This window comes from Polypterus senegalus, chromosome 2, assembly GCF_016835505.1.
Source record: "Polypterus senegalus isolate Bchr_013 chromosome 2, ASM1683550v1, whole genome shotgun sequence".
In the NCBI taxonomy this organism is placed as follows: domain Eukaryota; kingdom Metazoa; phylum Chordata; class Cladistia; order Polypteriformes; family Polypteridae; genus Polypterus; species Polypterus senegalus.
In genome coordinates this window covers 94,570,338-94,588,575 of record NC_053155.1, presented here as the reverse complement: position 1 = coordinate 94,588,575, position 18,238 = coordinate 94,570,338, and the positions used below count along the sequence as shown (strand labels likewise).

At 34.2% G+C, this 18,238-nt stretch overlaps 1 protein-coding gene across 1 annotated transcript in view; it reads right to left on the bottom strand.

Annotated features, from left to right (window-relative positions):
* Positions 1–18,238, bottom strand: part of LOC120523157 (cytoplasmic dynein 2 heavy chain 1) — a 417,821-nt gene that overhangs the window by 299,847 nt on the left and 99,736 nt on the right. Inside the window, exons 36-44 of the mRNA XM_039744175.1 lie at positions 17,874–18,097; positions 16,994–17,109; positions 13,786–13,985; positions 12,809–13,073; positions 12,309–12,516; positions 10,707–10,836; positions 10,039–10,194; positions 8,488–8,747; positions 4,712–4,958 (exon numbers count right to left, since the gene is read on the bottom strand). Coding sequence (XP_039600109.1) covers positions 4,712–4,958; positions 8,488–8,747; positions 10,039–10,194; positions 10,707–10,836; positions 12,309–12,516; positions 12,809–13,073; positions 13,786–13,985; positions 16,994–17,109; positions 17,874–18,097 — 1,806 coding nt within the window. The remainder of the gene's footprint in view (positions 1–4,711; positions 4,959–8,487; positions 8,748–10,038; positions 10,195–10,706; positions 10,837–12,308; positions 12,517–12,808; positions 13,074–13,785; positions 13,986–16,993; positions 17,110–17,873; positions 18,098–18,238) is intronic.

The following is an 18,238-nucleotide window of genomic DNA, read 5'->3' as shown; positions in this document are numbered from 1 at the left end:
AGGTAAAAAGGGGAGGTGCAGTTTGTCACTGTAACAATTCAAGATGGAACCCTGTGTATTTCGAGTGATTAATCCCTTTTCCTTCATGACTTACGATGCTAGAAACAACTATAAATTCAATTAATGTACACAGAAATATTCTAGAAAAGAAAGTCAGGTCCTGTCTCTGTGGTGTTGAATCAAAAACAAGCACTAGTTATGTAATGATTCTAAACATTATAGAGAAAATACCAAAGTACATGTTAAAAGGTGAATTTTTTGTTTGTTTTGGAATAGGTAAATAAAAGTCCAAAACACCAGCCATTAGAAATGGAGTGACAAAAACGGACAGAGATGTTCTTGCAAAGCAGTTTTCTAAAGGAAAAGAAATAAATTAAAGTTCTTCAAATTAGGCACGAGAGACTAATTTGTACCTACAAGAAAAGCTGGGCTGCGGTCATGCTTGTTAAAGAAATATGCTGTTGCTTATTGTGTTAAAAATGTCACTTCTGCTTATACAGAGAGATATGCTAAATTAAGGGTTTTTTTCACTTGGGTTACTCATACATAATCACTGTGTAGGTATGGGTTGTTTATCATGTTACTAAAAAAGGTGCATTGTTTACGTTTAGATTGAGTCACCAGATTAGATAGATAGATAGATAGATAGATAGATAGATAGATAGATAGATAGATAGATAGATAGATAGATAGATAGATAGATAGATAGATAGATAGATAGATAGATAGATATACATACAATATTTATGCATTATTAGCATTTTCTCTTAGATGTACCTATAAACTCAAAAGGCTAAGAGGTATTGTGAAAAATAAAAGTACTGTAGATTTCCTGACATTTGTTAAGTACATTTTATATCATGAAACCTTACCTGTTGAATGAATGCTATTAAGTTGCTTGTTCCCCATTTGTCTGGTTTTGGTAAGTTGATATCTTTTAAATATAAAACTAGGCGTTCGCAGTCTTTAGGTCTGTATACACGTCCAGTGTTAGAGCTGACTATCAGACAGGTCTGAGTTAACTTCTGCAAAATATGCCGAGAAGAAGTCTGTGCACTACAGTGAACTGTTGCCACTTGTGTGGACCTTAGCTGAGAGAAGGCATAGCGCAACAGCATCCTGGGAAAAAAAATAAGGAAAGCAGAGGAGGCATTCACTAAAAGCTTTTGTTTTAGGAATTAAAATTGTTACAAACAAAAGGGCAACTTTGTTATATATGGCATTTATCTAAAAATTTTGATACCCTACCACAAAAATATTCACCCGGAATATGGGAGTTTTTCCCCAGAATAAAAGAACCCGAGGGCCCGGAAAAGTTTTATGAACGTTAGGGTTTCCTATAAAATAAGGCTTTGTCGGACACCCCAAAACCATCCTATAAAGTTTATAAAACCTAAGGCTGTTTGAAGTCACAGGTTTTTAGGTTAAACCCCAACCCGTTCAAAATACGGGAAGTTCCAGTTTTTATCTATTTGTTTTCCTTTTTGGAAAAACCGGTTTATGGATTTTTAAAAAAGGGTTGAAGAAAGTTTTCCATATATTTGGAATTACTTCAATCCTAATTTATCATAAAAAACGAATTCTAAAAGTAATATAAAAAGCCAAATCAGTTTTTCCCTTTTAGGGAAACTTTTTTTTTCCCAACCGATCTGCCAAATTATTGGTCCCAATTTTCATTTCCCCCTTTCCCTTTAAAAAGGGCCCCCTACAAATTGGAGGAATTTTTTGGGGAACTTTTTGAAACGCCACCCCCCCAGCTAGCAAATATACAATTAAATTTAAAGGGAAAGATTCCATCCTTCCAGGCCCTTTTCTCCCGAAAAGTTTTAATCCTAAAGATAGGAGAAACAAGAGCTCAAGCATGCTTCTGTCCAGATTTATAAAACCGCCCACTCCATTGGGCTCAAGATGCCCGGATCTGGTTTTAATAAGCTCGGAGGAAAGAAGAGAGGGGCCTGGAAATCGCTTAATGCTGGATTAGGAGTAATCGGAATATGTCCTGTAGCCCCAAGCTTTGAAAGCCTCCAGTTAATTTTGAATGATTCTTGGTTAAGTTTGGATTAAAAGCTTATCCATGTTTTAGCATAAAATTCTAAAAATTTTGACAAATTTGATTTAGAAAATATTGTATTCCTTTCCGGGTCGTAGGAAAAAGCCTTATTCACTCCTACTGAAGGAGAGGACCTCCATCTTAAATGGGTTACGCCCTTCAGCCAGCCTGCCAAATTCTCGCCCATAACGCGTGCTGCATTTTAGAAATTTTCCCATGAAGGAACATAGCAGGTAAGAGTTTTGGGGCACGGGAAGGGTCTGTCAACCCAAGAAATGTTCTTTGTTGGGGGAACCAAAGGGGGCCCTGTGGGGGATTTTTAGCCAGTGCCCATGTCAGTTAAACCTTTGTAAAAATTTGTGCAAGTCCATTCCTCTGGTTCCCGGGTAAGGGGGTTGGGGTCGCTTGGGGAGGACTTGGCCCGATGATAAAAAAAAGGCTCTAACGGTGGTTGGTGATAGCTGGGGTTAGTGACTAAAACCATTCCCCACATCTTACCCCCAACCCCCCCTTTTAAACCCAGAGGACGCCCAGCTTGCGCGTGGTTGCAAAGTGCCACGGTGTTGACACCCCGCTTGTACTGAGGTGGAATTTGGCAAAAGGTTCCTGTTGAGTAAAGGCCTCCATCACCTGGGCAACTAAACGGATTTTGGGCCCGGTCCCTTGACGGATTTTCCCTTAAATTCTTAAAGCCCAACAGGGTGAGTGTTCCTGACCTGAGCAACGTATACCCCGCCTCGGCTTCACCAACCTGCCCTCTCCCCCACCCTCTTTCCCACGACCGGGTCTGGGAGGAGCCGGCACACCTATGAAAAACTGAAGGGCTTGGAAATATTTTTAAAAAAATTAAAGGGTTAAATAACCTTTTGAGTTTTTTTTATTAAATTATAATAATTTTTTAAAAAATATATTCCCCCAAAAAATTTAGGATTTTTTCCCCCAAGGATGATGTATCAGTTTCCCTGAGGACTAATTTTCCTTTAAAAAAAAGTATGCCTTGTTTTGGACTTCTTTTTCCCCCCAACAACCTGTCAAAATTCCTTAAAAACTTTGCGGGAAAAGTAAAAAAAGGGGCCCCCCCAAATTCCCACCCCCTTTTATTATTAATATATAGATTTTTAAAATTTCTAAATTTGTTTCTTATTATAACCCCTAAGGTAAAATTGCTGTATTTTCTACTGTTTATACATCTGCCCAGGGGCGGGTGCACTGACGCTCTTTCTGAGTTCTCTGCAGGTCTTACCCGGAAATCCCACCAGGAGCCGCCATTTCCAGGAAGGACACATCACTTCCGGTTCCGCCCCAAGAATGAGGTCACTTCCGGTTCCGCCCCAAGGATGATGTCACTTCAGTTCCGCCCAGAGGACGACATCATTTCCGCCCTCTGTGCTATAAAGCTCACTGCCTTTGCTTAGGCAGGCAGTTCTGTTTTGGACTCTGTTGTGTAAACAACTGTTAACAATGCCTCAAAGACTTTTGCAGCCGGGAAACCGTAATAAACGGGTGGCTGCCCCAAACCTTTCCACGCCTCTGGTCTCCACTTATTACACCATATAGACTTTAGAATGCGAAAATAGTGCATCTTTAATTATAGCACGTCATGCTACAGAGAGGTCTCAAGTTATGAGATGACATGACAATGACATTAATAATCGTGAATGTTATTCATTACATTAATATAGTTTTCTTGTTATCAGTTAACTGCTTTTGTGTTTTAAATCACACAGTAATTTCATTCAAGTCATTTGGAATTAAAATGAAAATGTTTTCCAAGGTAAAAAGGGGAGGTGCAGTTTGTCACTGTAACAATTCAAGATGGAACCCTGTGTATTTCGAGTGATTAATCCCTTTTCCTTCATGACTTACGATGCTAGAAACAACTATAAATTCAATTAATGTACACAGAAATATTCTAGAAAAGAAAGTCAGGTCCTGTCTCTGTGGTGTTGAATCAAAAACAAGCACTAGTTATGTAATGATTCTAAACATTATAGAGAAAATACCAAAGTACATGTTAAAAGGTGAATTTTTTGTTTGTTTTGGAATAGGTAAATAAAAGTCCAAAACACCAGCCATTAGAAATGGAGTGACAAAAACGGACAGAGATGTTCTTGCAAAGCAGTTTTCTAAAGGAAAAAATAAATTAAAGAAAGTTTTCTAAATTAAAGTTCTTCAAATTAGGCACGAGAGACTAATTTGTACCTACAAGAAAAGCTGGGCTGCGGTCATGCTTGTTAAAGAAATATGCTGTTGCTTATTGTGTTAAAAATGTCACTTCTGCTTATACAGAGAGATATGCTAAATTAAGGGTTTTTTTCACTTGGGTTACTCATACATAATCACTGTGTAGGTATGGGTTGTTTATCATGTTACTAAAAAAGGTGCATTGTTTACGTTTAGATTGAGTCACCAGATTAGATAGATAGATAGATAGATAGATAGATAGATAGATAGATAGATAGATAGATAGATAGATAGATAGATAGATAGATAGATAGATAGATAGATAGATAGATAGATATACATACAATATTTATGCATTATTAGCATTTTCTCTTAGATGTACCTATAAACTCAAAAGGCTAAGAGGTATTGTGAAAAATAAAAGTACTGTAGATTTCCTGACATTTGTTAAGTACATTTTATATCATGAAACCTTACCTGTTGAATGAATGCTATTAAGTTGCTTGTTCCCCATTTGTCTGGTTTTGGTAAGTTGATATCTTTTAAATATAAAACTAGGCGTTCGCAGTCTTTAGGTCTGTATACACGTCCAGTGTTAGAGCTGACTATCAGACAGGTCTGAGTTAACTTCTGCAAAATATGCCGAGAAGAAGTCTGTGCACTACAGTGAACTGTTGCCACTTGTGTGGACCTTAGCTGAGAGAAGGCATAGCGCAACAGCATCCTGGGAAAAAAAATAAGGAAAGCAGAGGAGGCATTCACTAAAAGCTTTTGTTTTAGGAATTAAAATTGTTACAAACAAAAGGGCAACTTTGTTATATATGGCATTTATCAGATATTCAATGTACTCTCAGAATTGTTATACATAGTTAGCAATAAACTTAAATAAGCTTTAAACCAATAAGCAAAGTAATGCATTTTTATGTATTTTCAGATATAGAAAATTTTATAATTTTAATAAAAATGAATAAAACAGCAAGTAACAAGAGAATTTTTCCCTTAAACCTTTAATTTAAAGCAATATGAGTGCTTAAGGCTGGTCTCATCTTAAGAAATGTTTTATCTGCTTGTCCTGGTAAGGGCTGTAGAAGTAAAAGACTTTACAGGAACAAGCACAATTTCCTATTTCCAGCAACAGTTTCCAGCTCCAAAACAATATTTTTGTTTTGAAAATATTTAGAAAATACTACCTACCACACATAATACCCTGAATATCATTGCAAGTAGAACTATTTGGTCCCAGAACCAGGGAGGAATCTGCACTGTTGCTCTTCAGAGATTTTGATTTGACATTCAGTGGGGGTTTCCATCCAAACAACCAAGTGCTTTTCTGTGGAGCACCATCCCACTATTTTCATCATTATTAAATGGTTGCCTATCCAGTTAGGGTTGTTTTTGCCAAAAACAGAATACTAAGGATATATTAGGTTAAGAAGCCTCCATAACACAACAAGTACAAAATAAAGGCAGGGAGCTACAGACTAGTAATCTTTAATACATAAAAATTGTTTTCCTTGTGAAAAGATCACTTAGTGTTAACAGGCCTATGTTTTTTAATGTATTTGCTTGTATTGACATTAGATCTTCATTATAAGAATTTAGCTACATATGAAACCTAATTTTTTATTCAACAAAAAATATCAGAAATTCTATTAATTAATGTAAAAAAATACATACACCAATAGCTACAATAGCTTCCATTTCCCCCTTTCTCAGGAATAACTTTTAGCTGTTTTTTCATAACAGTCTGCCAATTTTCAACACCAAATTGGATAGACATTTTTGCCCACTCCTACATAGAAAACTCCTTCAATTGCATGATGTTTGAAGCTTTTTTGCATGAACTGCCTACTTCATATCCTCTCCTCTAAAGTCAGAAACTATCCAAATAAATATTTAATTGGAGACCAAATTAAACTAGTTTTGTGCATGGCCAATTTGTTACAAATCAGGGAAAACAGTTGTGGCAATAACATAATAATAATGAAATATTTTGAGACTCCAGCGCTTTTATACTTTTTGAGCAGTACTTATTTCTCTTAAAATACAAATTGTTACTTCTACCTACCAATGTCAGGGGCTCAGCAGGTCAATCAACACATCTTTATTAGGATACAATGGGGAAGTTGGATGGGGAAAACAAGGAGAGGATCCTGCTTCTGTCAGGGTTCCCTTAATGCTAGATTTACCGGAATATGATCTGCTATGTTGATGACTCTGGAAGCATTTCGCCAGCTCCCTCTTCCACAGATAATTTAAACATAGATGTTTTCTTTGGTATAGTGGCAATGGATTATTGTGCCAGTTACTTGGTATTGCATTTTTGAGCACCATTTAGAAATTTTCTTTTTCTTAAGATGGAACTGTTTGTACTATTTTAGTTTAGATAATATTATCTGTTCTACCTGTTTCTTGCCTGTGACGTAATATGCAATATATATATATACACTCACCTAAAGGATTATTAGGAACACCATACTAATATGGTGTTTGACCCCCTTTCGCCTTCAGAACTGCCTTAATTCTACGTGGCATTGATTCAACAAGGTGCTGAAAGCATTCTTTAGAAATGTTGGCCCATATTGATAGGATAGCATCTTGCAGTTGATGGAGATTTGTGGGATGCACATCCAGGGCACGGAGCTCCCGTTCCACCACATCCCAAAGATGCTCTATTGGGTTGAGATCTGGTGACTGTGGGGGCCATTTTAGTACAGTGAACTCATTGTCATGTTCAAGAAACCAATTTGAAATGAATCGAGCTTTGTGACATGGTGCATTATCCTGCTGGAAGTAGCCATCAGAGGATGGGTACATGGTGGTCATGAAGGGATGGACATGGTCAGAAACAATGCTCAGGTAGCCCGTGGCATTTAAACGATGCCCAATTAGCACTAAGGGGCCTAAAGTGTGCCAAGAAAACATCCCCCACATCATTACACCACCACCACCAGCCTGCACAGTGGTAACAAGGCACGATGGATCCATGTTCTCATTCTATTTTGGTGAGCGTGCAAATTGTAGCCTCTTTTCCTAAATGAGTGGTACCCGGTGTTGTGGCTTCACAAATGCTTTGCTGCATACCTCAGTTGTAACGAGTGGTTATTTCAGTCAAAGTTGCTCTTCTATCAGCTTGAATCAGTCGGCCCATTCTCCTCTGACCTCTAGCATCAACAAGGCATTTTCGCCCACAGGACTGCCACATACTGGATGTTTTTCCATTTTCACACCATTCTTTGTAAACCCTAGAAATGGTTGTGCGTGAAAATCCCAGTAACTGAGCAGATTGTGAAATACTCAGAACGGCCCGTCTGGCACCAACAACCATGCCACGCTCAAAATTGCTTAAATCACCTTTCTTTCCCATTCTGACATTCAGTTTGGAGTTCAGGAGATTGTCTTGACCAGGACCACACCCCTAAATGCATTGAAGCAACTGCCATGTGATTGGTTGATTAGATAATTGCATTAATGAGAAATTAAACAGGTGTTCCTAATAATCCTTTAGGTGAGTATATATATATATATATATATATATATATATATATATATATATATATATATATATATATATATATATTTATTTTCAAAAATTAGGTATATATTTTTGTGGATGACACGGCGGTCTGATGATGTATCAGTATTGCTGAAATTGTGATCAAATAAAATTTTTTCCAAAAATGTTAAAAAAAAAAAAAAAAAGGCAAATCTTTTGACATATTGGACTTACTTTTTCACCCCACCATTACCTGTCAAATTCTTGTCACATGGTGTTTCCAAAAGATAAAATAAACACAACACATTCCTAGGTATCTACCTGCTTATATTTATTATTGCAATGAATATGTTATTAGATATTGGTATGAGATTCTATTTGTATTCTAGATGACAAATAATCCTAAGGTAATAACTTAGCATTAGTTGTATTTTTTTTCCTCATACTTTGGACAGTTAGGTTAAAAACCTAGGCATATACAGTATTTGTATTTATTTGTTCTATAAGAAAATCTAAAGTAGCAAGTTACAAAATTACAAGACTTGCATAGTACATCTATTTATGTTTCATTTGTGTCCTTAATTTTGTAACTGGGAAGCCCACTCTGCATGATATAGTACCACATTTATTATACATTTTGCAATACTGCATCTGTCTGTGGTTTAATATTGCCAAATAAAAATATATAACAAATGCTATAAAATTAGCACTAAGAAATAATATTAATGTCAACGCAAGATAAAGCACAAAATGTTACCCCTTTCCACAGCCTTCAGGGCCAACCAGAATGAAAGGTTGCCTATTTTCGGGTCCAAGCCATTGTTTGAAATAATCTAGACTTCTCTGCATATCAGGTGTTCTGATAACAGGGAGTTTCTGGGGGTTACTGAAATCCTCAATAGATAAGGTATCTGTCTTTTCTAATATGTATGACATGAGACGACCTGTTTGTTGGTCATAATAGGTGTCCAGAGGCTTACGAGGATCTGGTGGGCTTTCACGTGCCCAGCTCATAATCTGAAAATTAGAACAAAAAAAATATTTAATAAAAGTTATTATTCAAACATACAAACACAGGTCTAAGAATTGTTTTATGATAGATCAAAGTTTTTTTTCCTCTTGGGATTGCATAACACTAGTACAAAAATAACCACAATTATTATTGTTGTGGAAGCCATATTTCCCGAATAAATAATTCTATAATAAGTTTGTTTTCTTTAATTATTTTAATTGTCAGCTTCTACAAACAATTCTCTTATATTGTAGTTTATTTACTAAATCCAAAGGCAGACACTAATAAGGAATATCCACAGCCAGCTACTGTATATTATTTATGCATAATCAACACAACAGAAAACACATGACCAATAATAATCATCAAGAAGACAATTGCTTCCATACTTCTATTCACTTGACAAAAGGAAAATGAACATAGAAAGAGTACATTATTATAATATTTTATACTGAAAATTAGTTTAACAATTTTGACTTCACCATTCCTTTTTTAATCGAAGTTACAATACAGATATAACCATATCTTGACATTTATGGTTTTCAAGCACTACTAAGGCATTTCACAAGTTTATTTTTGTTTAGGGTTATAAACAGTTATAAAGCCTTTTTCTGATGCATTGAGTGCTTAATTTCCTTAATTCTATAAACATAATCATTTATTTATGCCCAGTAAGTAACCATTTAATAGAAATATCAAAATGTTTTTGTTTTATCATTAAACTACTATAGAAATGAATGGCTAGGGGATGATTATTGATTCCATTAACTGCTGTTACAACAGTGGAAGCACTTTAGCATATTAAACTAAATCTGTATTCTGGAAAAACTGCCTGATGTAACAGAAGGGAACTCTACATTAAGTCTAGATCAGTGTTGTAACAAAGAATGAAACACTGGGAGCCTATCCTGTGATATACTATTGAGAGGAATTTAGTGCAGGTGAATTAATCTGCCACACAAAAAAAAATAATAATAATAATCAAAACAAAGTGTTTCTTTTGGACCTCCAAAGAATAGTATATCATAAAAATAAGTAGTAAATGATTTCTAAGGATGGTGGTTTTTCTACTGTATCTTAAGAAAAAAGTATACATAAAATATCCCAAAACAAAAATTTTATTTTGCTACAATTTATAATGGTGATACCAGGCAACGATAATCTTGATTGGCTTGTAGGCTAAACATGAATCAAGTGTAAAATATACATTTATTCATAATATTATGGAAAAGAGAGTACTTAAAAAGTGCAAATTAGAAAAGAACATAAAAAAAAAAGCTGATCACAAGTTTTTACCTCTTTAGCAAATTCCTGACGCGACTTCAAATGAAGGTTACCACCAAGACCTCTTATTAGACTGATGATAAACTGTCCTCTTTCCTTTACACCATGAAGATGTGATAAGCCATTCATTACTGTGCCAACAAGGGTTGTATCCACAACAAGGTCATTCTATAGGTTAAAAATAATGTTTGAGAGAACACTTACTTAACACATTGCGAGTATATTATCAACTGTTATATAAGTGAACCAAAATAAAAAATTTAAATGAAAAGTGGTTTAGGTGTAAGTATAACAAGCATATTTCTGTCAAAGCTATTTCCCAAGGCAAGAGTGACATTATATCTACTAATCTTCATATTTTAATCAAAAAATGGTATACAGTAAGAATAAGAAAACCGAGTCCTATCTGAAGATGAAAAAAATGACATTTTACAGTATCTTGTAATGTTCTAAAAATTAACACAGTTAAAAAGTTCTCAATAAATTGTAAAGTTAATTGATGATAGCTAAATAGAAGAAAAAGCAATATGTTCCTGGCAGTGCATATGGGTGCCCTGTACAGGATTGTTTGAGGTTTGAGAAGGTATGTATTTATGAACGGAATGAGTTTTTTTTATAAATTAAACAGTTAAAACCTCTTTGGATCATTAACTCATACTATAATAATAAACATAAAATACCTGTTTCAAAACCCAATCTAAAGCTTTTTCAAAATAGTCTCCAATCCAGTTTTCAAGATTATTTCGGCACTCATCTGGCTGACTTTTTAACCATGATTTAAGAAGAGAATTAACATCCGTGTCTTCATCACTGAAAAAGAATTATGGTATATGGAAACAAGGCAAAAATAATGACTTAACTTAAAATCAATAAGTGTATGTTTTTAAGCAAAAGCCTAGGAGAGGCAGTAATTTCGATGGAAAGAATTGTTATATTTACTTTATTCAACTGTAGAATTCATTTAGATTCTAAACGAAATCTAAGGCACTTTGTACACTTTTCAACCACTTGGTAATTTTTTGAATAACCTGCAGATCATTAAAGCATGCAGTACAACTGTATATCTATTCAAATTAGATTATAGATATTCTCTGAATAGCGGAAGAGAAAAAAGAATACTTAAAATGAAGTTATCGCTCAGTTACTGAAAAGTTTCCAAACGTTTAGCAGTGGTTCAATATGTTTAATTAATGGTGAACAACATAGATAAATTCCAACCAAATGCAAAAAAAAAATAATAGTTGTTAATTAAAATTTTTTCATTACTAAATAAAACACACATTGTGTTATTATTAAATTATCTCAATAATAATCAATTAATTAATAATCAATTATTTAAAATTGCTGTGTAGTTATGACTATTAGCTATATGAACTGCTGTGAGATAGCAAAGAAAACTGATTAAATTTAACATAATGTGTAAGGTGAGTGAAAACAAATAGCCAAAATAATTTTGAACTGTGAAATTTGTATAATGACTCCAATACATTTAGTACATGCATACTATAAGTGATAATATAAAGCACCAACAAGTCATCTGCTTAAAGAGATACTTTGTCTAAGCCATTCCCTTAAAATTCCCAAATCTCTGATTTCATAATCAAACAGATGGCAAGAGGTCTGAATTTCATTGGAAAGAAATGCCACATTTTTGGTACAATGTTCTAAAATGAATAAATCAGAATTTATATTACGGTATTTACAAAAAGTGAAGTTTCTTAGAAGGATAGTTTAATAACAATAGTTTAAACCAGAGGGAGATATTGGGTCCAAACCCAAATTTGTATAATGTTGTGAAAAAACAATGGCTCTTTCAAAGACTTAAAGGTCATGCTCAAGGGCCCAAGGAGTAGGATCTCTTCTGCCAGTAACAGGAAAAACCTATTACAAACCTATTATTCTGCATTTGGTAATTATAGTTAATACAGATTCATTAATAATAATTTTTTACATAATACTTTACTACAGTGAACACTATCCCAAACTATTTAATTTACACATATATACCGTAAGTGTTCACATGTTTTTTTGCAAAAGGAAAGTGTTTTGACTTTCTTAGAATCGCATTTCAAGTTACAGATGAAGAACACACCAGCAGCCTTGTTAATGAAATACAAGTAAATAGGTCTAATAAGACTACCTAGAGCACAAATGTAATATAATATTTTAAATTAAAATGTTTATGTTTTTAATAATTATATATATGCAGTACCAAAAACTGAACTTTTTCATATGGCTTGCAGCATTTTCATATTGAAAGATGATTTCATTAGTTACACTACCTCAAAAAAATCATTCCCATTCTAGATATAGTGGCTGGTGAGGCACAGCTGAGGTCATGAGTTTCAAATACAAAGTTCACATTTGGGCCAAACTGAATTCTCTCCCCACTGGGCATTGTAAGCAACCTGTTGTCATCCAGCACAGAGTTCAAACTCTCAATCCACTCTGGATCAATATCACCATCACAAATTATCCATGAGCTGACCTCTGCAAAAAAATAATAATATTCATTTGTACTGTAAGTAATTAGTTCTCACCAACAGATACAAATACAAATGGTATTACTTAAAGCTTAAATGAAAATTTGCATTTCTATTAAAAAGCAAGAAAAAACATTAACTGGCCCATTTTTTTCTTTCTGTCACAAAGCAAATGTCCAACAAATTTCTAAACTAGCTCTAAATGTACTATTTCTTTTCAAGTGTAGGAAACAGTCAATAATGCCCTAATTAGACTTCAGTGACTTCACATGACAAAAAGGGGGGCTTGGTTTACTTACCTGGAAGCTCACGCACCACCTGCCTTGCACTACTAGTCAAAACGCCATCTGACCACTCCCTGGTATCCATGTCAATGTGGCCCAAAAGCTGTTGCCTTGGCATCGCTTTAGGATTCATTGTGTATTGCTTAACAACCTTTCCAATTTTTCCAAGGGCAGCTCGCAACATGCGCCAAAGGGTTGACTTTCCAGCACCACTTGGGCCCACGATCACCACGCCCATTCTCTGCCGCAACTGTTCATAAAGCTCCAAAGCCTTTTTAATCTTTAATAAAACATAATAAAGAATTAGATACTGCATGTGATGTAATTTAACACTTCTGGTGAAGTATTTTATTATAGCTATTTAATATTAGGTTGCACAAACAAACAACCTTTACCACCACTGTGTTTCAAGCTATTTTTATTACATTTTAGCAAACTATGGCTTTCAAGAGTACAATATGAAATTTGTAATGGTAACAAAAGCCTACCAGATTTCTTTAAAGTTACAGACAAATTTTACTTAAGATATTTCAACCGAAGCATGAAAATACAACATTCAATTAAATGAGCCTACTGTATAAGATCAACAGTACTTTATAGTTTTTCAACAAATGAACAAGTGCACCTTTGGCGCAAACAAAATATAACAGCACTCCAGAAGGGATCTGACAGCTCTGTAATGGTGCTGTGAGTATTTTCTACCAGGGTCAAATATAATCTTAATTCTTAAACCAATTCAAAAATTCCTGATTCTATGTTTAGGTTTTTCTTTGCTACCAAATAAGGTGGTTTTCAGGATAACAGTATCCAGTAATTTGATAAGTAAGTAAAACAAATGACATCTCCAGTCACAATATCAGAAACGAGCTAAGCTTCTTCTAAGATTCATGACTGATATATAAGTATTTTTCCTTTCCACCAATAGGTAGGAAATTACAACCATGCAAATGTACCAAACAGACTTCTTGGATGCACATAAAATACATTCATACCTGACTTGGAATTACTTCCAATTTTGCTTCCTCAAAGACAGCTTGCAATGCTGTGCTTAGTTTTTCGTATTGCACATCTTTAAAGTCAGCCCCTGGGAATACATCTCTAGCCAGAGCATCAAACCGAGAGCAGTCTGCAAACGTCAACTTGGACATTGTATTCAGGCGCAAAGCCTGCACAACAATGTTACTTTCATTCGCTGTGATAACAAAATAAAAGTCAGACCATTATTACAGGTTACAATAAAATGCATTAAGTAGGATATGCAATGTTTCATAGAAGGGAAAAGAAGAATCATTATTGTTGTAAGTTTTACATAACAAGTATAAAGGCTGCAATGTAGAATACTGTCTTCAGAAAGATTAAAAAAAGATTTTGCATAATAGAAAAGATTTATTTTTTTATTAACAAAATTATTCAATAACTTAATATTTTTAACAAAATTTCAACTTTTAAAACTGAAAACATGAACATGCTACTGTGGATTTGGACATCATTTTAAAGTAAAAATTTCCATTGTTTAATCCTAACTGCACTCATTTGAATGTAGCTTAAAGGAGAACATTTTAAATTAATTATCCATATTTAATTCTCCTGGTGGATGAACCCACCATCAATAAAAAAAAACAAATAAAAAAAAGTATTTTAAGTCCAACATCTCAAGTAGGAAATGTTTGTTATTCTTCATGAATTTGTTCTTGGCCCCTTTCTCTTCTTCTACTGGCTGCTACCTCTTAGTGACAGCATTTAATAAATGATGATATCCAAATATTCTTTCAATCAAACCTGAGAACAGTTTTTCATTTTGAATATTAAACGTATCATGTTCTAATAAAACAGGGGAGTATTGTTTTCTGTATCTTTTGTTTGTAAAATTATTTAAACAATCTTATCATCAAACCATATGCTAATAAACTTGACATATGTCCCTTTCACACACAGAAGCTACAGGAGAAGCTTCTTGGCTTGGAGCAGGTAAAAAGACAGGGAAAAATAGTGGAGAAACATACTTGGTAACCATTTCTATGTGGTTAACCCTAGAGTGAAGAAAGACTTTGCTAGTGAACATTGATATCACTTCTGCACCTCAAATGAAAGCTCCACTCTTTCCAACCCAGTTCCAAATCAAACCAAGCAGCCACATTAATTCAACATCACAAAGGCTAACAAAAATCAGTCAGTTCATCCACTTATTGGTTTATTTTCTGAAGAAAGGACCTTTTTTCAATTTATCAAATGGAGCTTGTGCCTAGGTGCCTCCCCTGACGCTCTGATATCTTCATTACAGTCTGTTTATACTATTAGAAAAATATGAAAAAAATTAGGATATTTCTATCATTACACTTCATCACAAGAAAGGAATAATTAAATAATGATAATAGTTAATGAGACAAAGCCTTTAGCTATAGAGTTTCCAAACTCTGGAATGATGACCCAAAAAAAACATACAGTATCAATCTCAGGATTTAACTAAGGCTGATGAGTCATTTTTTTATTGTAGCTTTCTCTTGTTAGTCCAGCTGAAAAGGCTGTTAATATTTTATTTTAACATTTATTCTCATCTTTGTTTTATGTGGTTGTCCTTGCCATTACGATCATTATGTCCTCCTGACATTAGAATAGAACGTTCGAATGAATAAGTGACAGCATAATGTTTAATGTCAAATAAAAACCCGACCTTAGGTGTTTACTAATATCATGAACACCAGCTGTTTACTTACAAATATCAGGACTTTAAGAACTTTAAGTAAATCAAGCATGTGTGTGCATATTTTTATATGCATAATTTGTTGCAAGGAGTTTTGTGCTTTACTCATTGTTACTTCATTATTTATTTAACAATAATATAGTTAATATAGCCACCAGGGAGGCAAATCAGTCCAACTTGGTGCCGGTCCCAAGCCCAGATAAATAGAGGGGGTCAGTGTCAGGAAAGACAAATAGTCAAAATCTTAATGATGGAATTAATTTTGAACTTTAACTATGCTGTAGTTGTGAATGTGCATAAAGTACGAGAATATACTGTAAATGTAAAGAGTACTGCTTAAATAAGACCAGAATTTATTGTAAAGTTGACAATTTTATTATTCAAAAACTATTTCAGCAGCCACAGTAAGAGAAAGGCCAGTTGGAAAATCACTTCATGGCCACCAAGTACAAATTCTGAATTACTTTAAAGTTCTGCTTTCTTTTTGTAAAACAAAATTAAAGAAGCTATTAAAATGCATGGGATAAAAAGGTGGTACATTGGCTGCGAACTCACAAGTCGAGAGTTCTGGTTTCAGGACTGGTTTATGAAGAGATGGTATGTGCATAATTTGCACAGGTTTTCTCAGAGTACTCCAATTTCTTCTCCTATACCCCCACATCCAAAAAGATGTGCACATTAGGTTTGATAGTCTAGCATTTGAAAGAGGGGGTTATATGTGTAAGTTTATCCTGTGATGGCCTGGTATCCTGTTCGGGGTTGGGCTTCACCCTGCACCCAATGATGCTGGAATAGGCAACAGCTTTCAGCCCCCATGAACTGGACGCACTGGGTTCAGTAATTAATGGATAGACATTTAAGCACAGTAGACATGCTCATGCCCCAACAATCTAAAGGAGTGTTTAGGTTATCTACAGTTATGTCCTAACTCAACAGACTGCTTTTATGTTTTATCCTCTTAATCTGAAGTAGACAGACATCCATAGCCCTAGTTTATAAAACTCTTTTGAAAACATACTTATCTAAGATTAATTTTGAGTTTTCATTTTTCTACTGTGTTAGTTTATTGCTGGTTTTATAAATTATATTCTTTTTCTCTGTTTGGGGATTTGCTTTTTATTTTTATTTAAACTGTTCCTAGCTTTTGTTCTGTAAACCATCATAGGATAAAATACTCTGAATAAGCAGTGGTATATAAATAAGTAATACTGTAAAATGTGCTGTTTTGATTTATTGCTTAAAAATATTATAAATGCAGATAAGGGCAAATTTCTTCTCTTGCCACATACTTGCTCATACCACTGTAGTGAGTTATCTGTTACAATATGCATAACTCAAGAAAAAAAAAAGATCACAAATATAAATTTTTTTCAAAAGAATTTTTTAAAAAGTCAGAAAGGTGCCAAAATCGCTTTAATGAACATTGAAATTACATGAATAATAGATTAAATTAAGCGAAACTGACAACAACCTTGAGCTGAAAACATTGTTTCACTTACCTTTCTTCTTTAATTCCTCTTTCTTGAGCTGCTGTAACAAACTTCCACAACCTTGAAGGACGGTTTTCAAAGCTCTCAACCCCCAATCATAATGCTGCTGTGGAGTTAATAATTCCCTGTGCCATAATGAATTAAGAAAGAGGCATGGTGTTGTAAGTAAAGCTTTAAAACAGAAATATAAAGGAATATACTTGTTTAATAGCTAGGCTTGGTCTGCTTATATAGACATGATCTTGTTGATGTAATAAAAATAATTTGAAAGTGGCATTGCAGCCTTTTAAGTAATATTATAAGGTGGTGTACAATTACTCAAACTTGTCTAAATGATTTCTCCACATTCTAAAGTTTGCTAATGTAAACTCATACAACACTATCAAACTAAGGTCTATAATTTTAAAACACAGATAGATTTAGATGTTGTGTTGTTTCTATTGCCCTGTATCCATATACACATTCATAAATTCACCTTCATTAATATTTGCTATATGAATACTGCATTATTTTACTTATTAAATTGAGTGAATTCAGATTAGTTGTTGAAAAGCATGTTACCATCTGCCCAACCTACAGAACAGAGATAGTAGAAAAAGTTTTATGTTATTCTTTGAAATGTGTTCATAAATTGAAATGCACCTCATCCTAACACATCTGGCCCATTTCTATATTCTTCCTAGTATCTCCCACTACCACTTTTATGGCCATTCTTTGCACACATATAAAGAGGATTCTGAACCCCTCCTCCATTTATTTCTTTCTATTCTAAGATACTAATACAACTTGTGCCAAAGTACGAATGACTTGTGCCAACTGCTAATCACTTCAAATCTCATTTTATATAGTACAATCATAGTTACTCTATATTAGGGGAATGATAACTTACCTGGAAAGATTAAAGATAGCAACTAGTTTCCTGCCTAAAAGTTTGGCATCTTTAAAACCTTCTGAGTAAAGTATTACTTCTGCAATTTGCTCGTTGTCAGGACGTGACATTGCTACAGGTCTGAAAAGTTGTTTAAGATTGTCTGGAAGTTTCTGCCTTCCTCCATAGCCCTTCCCAGCTGGATTCAAAGTTATGAAAATTCCAGAGTTCGGATCTAGCTCTATCTGTAAATAGTAAGTGAAATTACTTCTATTAAATATTTTAATAGCTAGACAGCAAAATATTTTGAGAAAAGTTCAACTTCGGTAAATAGGCAAAAAAATACAGACTGCAAAGTAAAGAGCAAATAAATGAATAAATAATAA